This window comes from Limulus polyphemus, unplaced genomic scaffold, assembly GCF_000517525.1.
Source record: "Limulus polyphemus unplaced genomic scaffold, Limulus_polyphemus-2.1.2 Scaffold1449, whole genome shotgun sequence".
Classification (NCBI taxonomy): Eukaryota; Metazoa; Arthropoda; class Merostomata; order Xiphosura; family Limulidae; genus Limulus; species Limulus polyphemus.
The window spans coordinates 174,168-186,994 of record NW_013667059.1 but is presented as its reverse complement, the minus strand read 5'-3'; the positions used below and the strand labels follow the sequence as shown (position 1 = coordinate 186,994).

Genomic DNA, 12,827 nt, shown 5'->3' with positions numbered 1-12,827 from the left:
GCTATTTTGAAATAAGTTCTTAAAGTTTTTTCCCTAAAACATAGAATAGTAAATAAAGAAGTAAAGCAAACAATTATCTCTACTAGTTACAAACTTTGTAGTCGTTCGCTGCTTGTCGTAGGTTGCTAAGCTTTATAAAATTTCCCACGTGGAGGATGTAAAAAAAAATTTTTTTTAAGGTTTTATATATACATTTTAAATAATTAAAAAATCATAAATTACTATATTGACACCATAGAATTCCAATGTAACTAAGCCGTATTTTGGTCTAAAAAAATATGAAATTTCAAGCTCACTAAAGACTTACCTCATTGTTTGAAATCTTGTGTGAATAGAAAGAAATTAGCACAATAACACATCAAAATGGCTGAAAAAACCACTAGGGGGACATTCTGAGTATTCAATTGGTTATTCATGTCATATATAGAAGTAAGTGTATATAAGGGACCGTTTCCAAAAATGGAAAGAGGTGGGCTGGGGATACACTGTGTTTGATTCAGTACAGGGGCGATATCTTAGCAAACAGAAAAGATAAGACGTTCTTATTATATATTTTAGCTTGTCAATATTGGTAGTTTGTGTTCCAAATTTGTACAAAACTGTAATTTTGTATTTTGACTTCACAAACATCTAATTTGAACTTGTGTTGCATTCAACATACCAATTGACACACAAAAATTGATGTTTAGCTGTGTTTTTTTTTAATATTTACTTTTAAACTAAGAAATTAACTAAAGTATAATATTAAAATTTGAATTATAATCTACAATTTGATACCAAACTTTTTGACGTAGATTCATAAAATAGTAGTTCAGTAAAATTTTGAATGCAAGTCAACAAACACGATGACATGGCCTTTGACATCTGACTGTTGAGATAGGGTTAAAATAAAAGAAACAAAAATGTAGACTAGTATTATGGTACTATTGTTGTAGAACCATGGTTCATAGTCACTGGTCTGCAAAAACATTAGGGCAAAAAAAGAGAAAAAAAGGAAAGAATGAAAGGGAAAAATGTCTTATGAGAGATTTGATTTTTTTATATTCATAATTTGTACATGTGTTAGGAGTTAGTGAAATGTGTTATTTCCTAATTAGATCATTGTAAAGTAAGTGAGCCTCATAACCTTCACTTCAGAGCTTGAAAAAGCTAATTTTGTTAGTAAAATATATTTATTTGTGAACAAGTTTTGTGATTGTTTGATTGTTTAAGATCTTAATCCACAGATATATAACATCAAAGTTACTATCCAGTGTGAAGGAAAGAGAAACCTATCATTCCACAATAACCTAAAACAGTCTATCCACATATGTCTACTAGTATGAAAACAGAAGTCTTCCATTCCTCGATATTGTGATGATCAGACAAGACAATAGCTTAATAATATGTATTGACCAGTAGAAAGAAAATAGAAGCCTCCCATTCTTGATGTTTTGTTAATCATATAAGATGATAGTATAATTATATGTATCTGCTGGAAATCAACACACACAGACAAGTACTTGAGCTTCAAATCTAACCATCCACATTTAGTAGAATTAGGAAAAGTTTCCTGTTTGTTCAACACAGCTAAGAAAATTTGAAGTAACAAATACCCATGGAAAGAATTAAGGCAACTTCAAGCTGTCTTTGAAGTCAATGAATAGCTAAAAGACTTCAAGACATACACACAGAAAAGCCCACAAGAAAACAGAATCAGAATCAAAGGTCAAAATCAACATGCTATTTATGTTCAAAATAAGTTACTTTCAGAAAACATTAAAGAAATTTAAAGTTCAAGTTTATATCAAAATGGGACCAATACTAAAAAATTTTAAATAACCTACAGACTACCTAATATCCAAGATGTTATATATAAAGCTGAGTGTTCCTGTGGATTGTCTTGTATAGGACAGACAGGAAGACAATTAGGACAGTGACTCGGGGGATATCAAAATGTTGTAAGATTGACAAATCCAAACTCTTCTGCTATACTAACATGTTATGGACACAGTTCGTAGAATAGAATAGCACGAAAGTGAAATACTTGACAAAGAAAACAACTAAGAAAGATGAATATTCTACACAAATTGAGAACTGTATTCAACTGGATATCAGCAATCTATGAATTCAATCTGTCAGTCAAAAGTCGTTTTCACAAAACCAACCAACTAATAAAGAACAATCTCCACTGGCTGCCCCCCCAATGGCACAGTGGTATGACTGCGGACTTACAGTGCTAGAAACCAGGTTTTGATACCTGTGGTAGGCAGAGCACATATAGCTCATTGTGTAGCTTTGTGCTTAACTTCAAACAGCAACAGTCTTCACTGGCATGCTACAAGATAAAAACACAAGTCTACAAAACCATAGGCTTTGAGAAGATCCATAAAAATTTATTATAACATCATCTCCAATGAAAATATCTTTCAGGTGGTTGTCAATTATAAATCTAATTTACCAACTGATCCACCTTCCAGCAGGTTGTCATTAGAAACACATTTTACTGAGTGATCCAGCAGGTGGCCCATTACAAATACATTTTCCAAGTGATTCACCTTCCAGCTGTTGTCAGTTTTAAATCCATTTTACTGATTGATCATCATGATATAAAGAGGCACTTTTTTGTGCCACCTAGTGCATCACTCCTTTCACTTTTATATCTAGCTGAATCATGGTTGATAAGTTTTCTCTTTACAAAGATTTTCAGTTCAATTGGCATGTCTTTTATTATTTTTGTCGATTCTGAGCAGGTGAGATATCTGGTTTTTAAATTATCAGATGAATCATATTTTATAATTTGATAAATGTTATAGATAAGTGGTGGAAAGTAAATAAAATGTTTAACATTTTTGTAGTTTCAGCACCAGTTGCAACCTCTTCCATACTACGGACACAGTCAGCTGACTTTAGGCCTCAGCAAGCATATAGCAGAGAGGAACCACAGTATGCTGATAAAAGGTAGCATAATTGTAACCTTTATATGAAAGGGATAAGTTTTTCTAAGTTGTAATGTAGAAAGTGCCAATATCGGCAAGCATGTAGCATAAAGGTACTATAGTATAATTGTTACTCTTATGTGGAAGGGATAAGTTTTCTAAGTTGTAGTGTAGTAAGTGCCAATATCTTCAAGCATCTAACTTGCAGAAAGGAACTAAAGTAAGATGGCAAAAGGTAGTGTAATTATAACCCTCATGTGAAGTTAATAAGTTGTTTATAATAGAAAATGACCAAAGTATGATGGCAAGAGGTTAGGTAATTGTAACCCTTATGTGGAGCTAATAAGTTTAAGTTGTATGTAGTAAGTGCCATATAAAAATATATGTTTGAATCTAGTTAGACTGCTATGATTTGGTTGCATGGAGGTAAATCAACCCAAAACAACACAAAAGTAGTATGGGGTTAAAAAGCCTTATGATTGAAAAGTAATAGGGATAACTTCTACTGTTTTAAAGCTCAGTTGAATAGAGCACTAACCCTGTTAGCCAAAGGTCCCAGGTTCAGGACTCCGTCCTGAAATTTGTTTTAGCTTACTAGATTTTTTTCACTTACTGTAATGTTTGTTAGAAAGTTAATTTTCATTTATTAGCATTCATTTTGAAATTTTTTGCACATTGAGTTTGATAACTCATCATTATGCTTCAATGAAAACTGTTTAGATAAAATTTATGACTATTAAGTACTATTCAGTCTTGCTATATGCAAAGATTTGTTTCTTAGGTTATGTTTTAAAGAGTTAACAACAAGCAAGAAATAAACTCTTCAAACATAGTTAAGAAATATGATCTTATTTTAAGCAAATCTATTTTTTTTTTCAGATATTCTTCAGATGAGGATGATGACTTGGAAGGTTACTATGAGCGAAAGCCTCTTGGATATGAGAAGGGAGATTTTCGAAGACTACCCTTCACCCTATCTTCAGGTGGATTTCGTAGAAAGCTATTCCCTTATGAACCTTTGATGCCAGCCCAACCGAAACTCCCAAAAGAACGAAATAACAGTGATACAAAAACTCAAGAAATGGGAGAAGAACATAAAGGAGATGTGAGAATTTCCTACTCTCCCCAAAGTGAATTGGAGAAATATGTGGATAGTGATAAAAATTATATTAGTCATGCTGACTTTAATCATAAACAATGCAGATCAAGTGAAACTAACATAGATGAGCCCGAAGACAGTAAAGAAAGCAGTGGACTAGAGGATTATTATAACCAGCTTGCCTCTGAAGCAGAAGTCGAAGAGCTGAGAAAAGCACAGACTTGTGAGGATGACAATAGGTTTTCAGAAAATAGAGATCAGGATTTTAAACAAGAACTTTCAACTACAAGTTTTGCTCAGTTGTCCAAGTTGAAGGAAAATCAAGGAAACTCCTTCAATGTTGTGTACATGCAGCAAGAAAAAGAAAACAGTGATGGAGATAAAAATACATTGAAATCCAGCTTGATCAAATCAAAAGAAAAAAGTCTTCCTGATCATGAAAAACGAACAACTTTTGCAGCACTTCCTAATACAACTACTTGGCAGCAACAGCATAGACAACAACGTCCTGTTCCAGGAAGCTTTTCTCCACAAGGGGACTCTGGTGTCACAACTCCTACTGAAGGCTCAGAAACTACTCTTGCCTCTCAGCTGTCGAATATTCGATTAGCTTTAGAAGACAGGAGAAGAAAAATTGAACAGGATAAAAAACGAATGGAAATTTTATGGAAAAATCAGAGGCAAAGATTGGGAAAAGCTGCATTTCTACAAGCTATTTCCAGGGGTGGCACTGCAACAGCTGGCACTCCAGATAGTGGTACAGGAAAGGAAGAGGCATTGGTGGAGACACCATCTTCATTATCAGAGGATACAAAGTCACAGGTGTCAGGAGAGTTAAGCAGACAATTATCTGCTCAGGAACTAGCAGAAGATGTAGACACTGTGAAGAAAAAATGGCTGAATCAAAATGGATCAGAATCAGAAACTACAGATATTGGAACTGATGAAAATTTGAGCCCAGAAGATTTCCAAAAGTCAGTTGAACAGATTAATAATAGTTTGACAGAAGTCCATGCTGATATTGCAAAGTTAACTCAACAACAGAATATAAATCAGCAGATGGACAATGAAAAATTCTTTCTTCATGGTCAGGGGGTATTCCAACAGCCCCAGCAAATTGAGCAGAGGCTTCATCCTGATCAGGTCCAACAGCATTTCCAGCAGAGACTACATCCTGATCAGGTTCAGCAGCAGTTTCAACTACCTCAACAAAGATTGCCACCTGATGAGCTTCAGCAGCCATTCCAGCAAACTTTCCAACAGGTGCCAGCACAACAAATGATGCATCCATTTGGTACCATCAGTCAGCAAATGAGAAGAGATCAGTGGGGAAAAGTTGTACAACCTGGTATGATTGATCAGTTATTTGCCAGTCAGCAACAACCTCAGTGGGGCCAACCCATGGTGCCAACAATGCCTCAACAACAGCACTGGCAGTCTCCTCCAATGGTGATGCATGGACAACCTTACATGGACCAACAGACAACAGGATTTTCTCTGCACCCACCACAAACCAATTACCAATATCCTATTTACCAGAATGGATTGAGATCAGATCAGAACTTTCAACCATATAGTGGTATATCTGCACATCCTATGCACTATCAAGGAATGTCCTACACTTGTCCTCCAGCATCTCTACCTAATCTACGACAGCAACAACCACAACAGCCATTCCAACTTCATGACCAAATGGTTTCCCATGGACCCTCTTTCCTTCCAAGGAATATGGTGCCCACAACACAGCCAGTGCCAGAACCAGAAATAAGCAAATCAAATGTTCAACAGAAAGAGGTTACACCTTCTAGACCTGAACTTGATGATTTTGGTCGGCCAATTAAAGGTGGTGAAGAACAGCCATCTTCTCCTCCGAGTAGGCCACAGATAGGCAAGACTTTTAGGGTTCCTAAACCTAAAGTTGTTTCTCCACCTCCATCAGATTTGAACTCTGAGCCTGAAGTAGCTATTAACGAAAGTGAGCAGCTGCCTACACAACCAATCAAAAGTGAAGCAGATGCAGACAAAGGATTTTATATTTCTTTTGACGATGATCAGCCCAAAAAACCTAAACCAAAATTACGACCTCGGGCTCTTAAATCACAACAACCCAGTTCAAAAGTACAGCCTTTAAAACCTCAGGTAGTCCTGCCTTCCCCTACAGGGAAGGAATCTGAAGTATTACCTCCTGCTGTTTCTGGACCTAAAGAAGCACAGGTGTGTGAACCTGTGGATGAAAAAGACACTTCTGGTGTTGGTTTCGTAATAGGAGCTGAGTTAGTTCATCCTGATCCAGTTAGTTTTATTTATATATTTATAACATCTTTTTATTTTGTTAACAATATAGTATATGTGATCAGTTTGATTTGAAGATAATTTGTTGACTTTAGTGAAAAATATCTTGTATTTATTTATATTTGATATTAAAAAAAAAAATGCACGCATATTAATTACGTGAAATTGGCAAAAGTTAATGTATTTATGGAAATGTAGTAATAGAGATACTTATATGGATGGTTAGCCAAACTCATAATTCCAAAAAGAATACTCGTTCTTTTGAAAGTTACAACAGTCTTTTAATATTAGATTTAATCAATAAATTAGTTATATGCAGAGTTGAAAATGCCCTGTATCTTGTAATTTTCTTCTTCAGAATTCAGAAACAGAAATGCAAAAGAAAAAGGAAATGATCATGATGATGTCTCTGAAGCGTCGAGCAGAACAAGAAGCAAAACGGATTGCTAAGGAACAAGAAAATGCAAAGAAGAAAGAACAAGAAAGGTAATGCAAACTGTGACCAGCATGTTAACTGATGTACACATATCAGTTTAAAGTGAAGGAAGAGCAATGAGTTCAAAAAGCAGCAGTGACCAAACTGATAGACCAGAGACATGATGTGGAGAGGCATAGCAAAAAACTGATAATCTTTTAAATACTTTGACTAGCATATATTGCAATACAAATATTTGAAAAAAAAGATAACACAATCCAAATCATAGATTTAGATGTTAATAGTTATTTCTCAGATTAAATTTACAGATAATACTTTATGATGAATCAGTCTTTACTAATACAAACTTGTTTATCTTGAACTATAACACAATAGCCACATTTATTTAGTTAATTTTATACTAGAGACAGTGTTTTGTATGTAGAGCCATATTACATAGTGTGAAAATGTCACAACTCACACTTACATTTACTTAGTTAACTGTGTAGTATAATTAGTGTTTGGTATGTAGAACCATGAAACATAGTGTGAAAAAGTCAACTCACAGTCACATTTACTTAGTTATCTATATGATAGAGTCAATGTTTGGTATGTTGAGCCATATTACATAGTGTGAAAATGTCACAACTCACACTTACATTTACTTAGTTAACTATATGATAGAGTCAGTGTTTGGTATGTGGAACCATGAAACACTTTCACACTATGTAATATGGCTCTACACACCAAACATTGACTCTATCATATAGTTAACTAAGTAAATGTATATGTGAGTTGTGACATTTTCACACTATGTTTCATGGTTCTACATACCAAACATTGACTCTATCATATAGTTAACTAAGTAAATGTATATGTGAGTTGTGACATTTTCACACTAGTAAATGTATATGTGAGTTGTGACAATAGTTATCTATATGATAGAGTCAATGTTTGGTATGTAGAGCCATGTTACATGTGTGAAAATGTCACAACTCACATATACATTTACATAGTAGAGTCAGTGTTTGGTATGTAGAGCCATGTTACATGTGTGAAAATTTCATAATTTTTGAATTTGTAGTTTGTGTCAAAAAAAAAGAAGCTCTTAGCAATATTTTGAAATATACTGTTTAGAAGTAGGAAAATCTGAGATGTTAATGATAACTTCTAATTAAGAATAAGTAAACTATAAATGTCTGAACCAAAAGGTCACGTACAAATTAAGCAAACCACTTTTATATAACAACCTGCCCACGTGTGTATAATGTCATAATTTAGTATGTACTCACAAAAGTCAAATGTTATAATCTGGTGAGAGGTATTGTAATTCTCCTTACAGACAGAGATTACGGTCAAGTTTGATGGATCAAATGTTATAATCTGGTGAGAGGTATTGTAGTTCTCCTTACAGACAGAGATTAGGGTCAAGTTTGATGGATCAAATGTTATAATCTGGTGAGAGGTATTGTTGTCCTCTTTACATACAGAAATTACGGTCAAGTTTGATGGATGAAATGTTACTAACTGATGAGAGGTATTGTAGTTCTCCTTACAGACAGAGATTAGGGTCAAGTTCAATGGATGAAATGTTACTAACTGATGAGAGGTATTGTAGTTCTCCTTACAGACAGAGATTATGGTCAAGTTTGATGGATCAAATGTTACTAACTGGAGAGAGGTATTGTAGTTCTCCTTACAGACAGAGATTATGGTCAAGATTGATGGATCAAATGTTATAATCTGGTGAGAGGTATTGTAGTACTCCTTACATACAGAGATTAGAGCCAAGTTGGATCCAATGCTGCTAAAGTTTCAGATTCTGATAGAGTATCTCAGAAATAGTTTATCTTTTTTTTGGCATTTATTTATATTCTGTTTATCATCATTTTATTTAGTTACATCATTTCTCTTTACTTCTAGAAAAGCCCATCATCCTTTGGCTTTCTTCTCTTTCCCTCCAGTGTGTGGACATTGGTTAGTTATAGAAATGAGCTAGTCTTGTGCTTATCTTGTGTGAGGGAACTTCCTAGTTCATTAGCATTTGTTGTTTTTTTTTTTCTCAACATTTCAAGGTTCACTTTCTTGTAATGTTTTCATGTACACAGTTTAATTGTGATGATTTTCATTCCAGATGTTGTTGTCCAGATGTAGATCATCAGTAATTTTATAGATTTACTGTGCTAAAATCTAGGGTTTGATCATCTGCTGTGGTCATAGTGTAGATAGCCCATTGTAACTTTGTGCTAAAACATCAGTGACATCTAACAACTGAGACATTCTTGTATTTTCTTTCTATCTTGAATGCGGTGAATGATGTTGGGATGATTCTGGATAAAAAATTCCACAGTGGATATTTCTTGTATTTTTGTGAGTATGGAGAAAGTAGAATTGGTAATAGGGTAGAGGCTTGTTTTTTATAATTACATCTTGTGCTCCATTAAGTATTGGGGGCTTCTTTTGCATTGGTTTTGAAGTATGAAATAATGCAAAAAAATAACTATCTTTTGCTTTTTTTTTGAGAGAATATACTGTTCTTATCTTACATGAAGAAACAAAAAAAGTTCAAACTATTATGAAAAAGAGTGGAATGAAGAAAAGGCCATGTGGTGGGGTTTGGAATAAATGGTCTGGGTTTTGCAAAAGAAATATGAAGCAGTGGTGATGAATAAGAATGAAGACAGGGAATGTAAATATCTACCTTAGTTACTTCGTGACCCTGAAAGTCACATGTTTGTTAAACTTTCCAGGTCTCACCTCTGTTCCATCTGTGTTTCAGTTCCTTGATGATGCTATTTATGGTGACACACTTCTGTGTTACGATATAGGTGTCATTCATGTAACAATGCTGCTTACAGTTTTTACCTTATGTTTGTATCTACATGTAGCACTTACAAGGACATCTCATTGTTACCATGTAGAAATCATTCATGTCATGATACAATTAACTCTGTTTACCTTATGTTTGTAACTACAGGTAGCACCTACAGGGACACCTCATTGTTACCATGTATGAATCATTCATGTAATGATGCAGTTAACAGTTTTTACCTTATGTTTGTAACTACATGTATCATCTACAGGGACACCTGATTGTTACCATGTAGGAATCATTCATGTAATGATGCAGTTAACAGTTTTTACCTTATGTTTGTAACTACATGTATCATCTACAGGGACACCTCATTGTTGCCATGTATGAATCATTCATGTAATGATGCAGTTAACAGTTTTTACCTTATGTTTGTAACTACATGTATCATCTACAGGGACACCTCATTGTTGCCATGTATGAATCATTCATATAATGATACAATTAACCCTTTTTACCTTATGTTTGTATCTACATGTAGCACCTACAGTGACACCTGATTGTTACCATGTATGAAACATTCACGTAACGATGCAGTTAACAGTTTTTACCTTATGTTTGTAACTACAGGTAGCACTTACAGGGACACCTCATTGTTACCATATAGGAATCATTCATGTAATGATACAGTTAACAGTTTTTACCTTATGTTTGTAACTACATGTAGCATCTACAGTGACATACTTCTGTGTTAGTGTATAGGAATCATTTGTGTAACTATAGTTAATCTCATTCCTTTAGGTTTGTAACTTATGCTTTAGTCATTTCAAGGGAATAAACTCATGTTTGAGTATGATGTATATAGTAAAATTATATGACTACTGAAACATTGTTTAGGAAAAAAAAATAAAAAATGGATATTGACGAGATTGTATCCCTGACTTCCTGCATACAAAGCATGTGCTGTGCTTTGTGTATATATATATATGAAAAGGGTATATGTTTTAAAATAGATAGAATCCTTTGAATAATGCTTTTGCTTTATTATGTAGTTAGACATGAATGAATTTAAAATCTAATAAGCAGAATATGGAATTTTTGTATTTAGATTTAAAGTAAAGACGTGTAAAAACATGGAAGGACTATGAATGAAATCTATATACCACATTTTTTGTATAGGCACTTTGTGTTTGTGGATAATCACCACCTTTGACTAAGATCTTGAGATTTCTTCTTGATTGAACTCTTGATAAAGCGATGTTATGAAATAGTGAATTTTTAAAATTATGGTATGAAGAAGTGTAAAAATCAACTATCCTCAAGTGTTTGTTATAAGCCCTCTTGCACCTCATACAGTGTCTAAATTGCATTTGTGTATCACCTGAAACCTGTAATTGTTTTATTTCACACAATGTGTTAGCTGTAGGGCATTGAAAATGAATGAATTTGTGGCAGTGACTATTAGGGCTAATGGTTGTAGATTATATAGTGTGTAAACTTGTGCTTTGCATAGGAAGCATGTTTAAACTTTAGGCCTAATTGTCAATTTTTAGGTTCCTGTTGGAATTTGTATTGAGTTGTAATGGTATTGCATTACTGTTAAGCCACAGAAAGGTAAAGAATTAACTTAATGAGTTTCCTTGCATGTTGTTTATGTTACTGAATTAATTGTCATAGTTTTGCACCAGTACAGAACAGTGCATGTTAAGTATTGTTCACATTTGTACTTGTATTAACGTAAAAGCACCACAGTACAATTAGCCAATAGGAATATTGGGTTTTCATGTGAGCTAGCACACATATAGGTGTTGACTGACTGACTGACACACATTGTTCTTTTAATTACATATAGATTGTTTAACTGGGCCTTTTAATGGAAGCATCTATTACAAGGAAATAATATGCAAATGTGAATATTACCTACATTATCAAGTAGATTACATGGGATTCCAAAATGTGTTATGTTGAAGGATGGCAACATGTGAAAAAGAGCAGGAAGTTGCAATGACATCAGATGAAACTTGTTCAGAGCTGAGGTATGTGAAATGAACTCTGGGAACAAGAGTGACTGAATAAAAGAAAGGAGGGTGTTTTCTATTTTTATTAATCAGTGTTTTCTCATACATCACTGATTTGACATGTACAGCTAAAAACAAGTAGCATAAAATCTTCAAGAGATGAAGTAAATATTTGGTTACTTGTGATCGCTAGGTGCTCTGTCTAGCTGCTACTCGCTACTGACCTTGTTATACATATTACTTTATGCAGCTGCTTCCCATAGTGGCAAAATACAAGTTATTTTGAAAGCCATTTTAAAGAAGATTTTATGTGCAAAAGTGTGCACATAGATATTTCTTTTTCACAGACAAACCACCAAGAGAAAGAATACTTGCATCCTTTTTTATTTTATTTTTCAGGTGTTGGAGTGTTGAAAAATTTATGTAGTTCTAGACAAAGCTAGTGAATAAAATTTTGCAGATATGTTATAGAGGTTTATAATATTCGGAATAAAACAAAACATTTGCAACTTTTAATTCTAGATGAGAGTAATAAGCAAACTATGTGAACAAAAAATACTACTGTAATTTTGTTTCTTTTTCCTTTTCATTTTGGCTATAAAATTACTGTTTTGTTTGATAACTATCCCTTACCTAGTTTCAGAATTTGTAGACGTTATCTTTCATATCACTCACCTTGCTTAGTATTTATTTAGCTGCAAACCTGTCTAATAGAATATTATTGTATGGGAGTTTTACAGATGATTTTTATGCATATGGTTTAGTGTGATCAGTTTGGAATACTACAACTGATACCACTATTTAGATGGTCATAAAATATAATATTTTGAAAGGATAAAGAAAGAAATGCAAGAAAGAAAGAAAGAAGAAGAAAAGCAAAGGAGAGAAAAAATTCTTGAACAATATAGACAGAGGAAAGCTTTAGATGAAGCAGAAAAAGAAGGCCTGCCTCTCCCAGGTGGATCTGGTGGGATGGGCTTGGGTTCTTCATTTCGTGACACTCCTAGTAGAAGTGGAACTCTTTCTAAAAGTAAACCCAGGTCAGTAATGAGCTATGAGAGTAATTCTGGATTAATGTGTTTGATTCAGTATAAAGTAAAGAGATAAGATAATATAGTTTATTTTGTTTATGAAATATGAAAGTTAGAGAGTTAAAAGTGCATTGTAGTGGTATGATTATGAGTCCTTGGACACTGTAGTGTTTTTCTAATTGTAGAATTGCAGCGGGTTCAGATTATGTGTTTGTAGCTTTAGATACTTGTTTACAGAAGAG

General features: G+C 33.9%; 1 protein-coding gene across 1 annotated transcript in view; it reads left to right on the top strand.

Moving 5' to 3' along the window:
* The window catches only part of LOC106463628 (calmodulin-regulated spectrin-associated protein 1-B-like), a 52,008-nt gene that overhangs the window by 27,668 nt on the left and 11,513 nt on the right, over window positions 1–12,827 (top strand). The window contains exons 9-12 of the mRNA XM_022391166.1: window positions 2,838–2,940; window positions 3,798–6,309; window positions 6,668–6,795; window positions 12,388–12,614. Of these exons, the coding sequence (XP_022246874.1) occupies window positions 2,838–2,940; window positions 3,798–6,309; window positions 6,668–6,795; window positions 12,388–12,614 (2,970 nt within the window). The remainder of the gene's footprint in view (window positions 1–2,837; window positions 2,941–3,797; window positions 6,310–6,667; window positions 6,796–12,387; window positions 12,615–12,827) is intronic.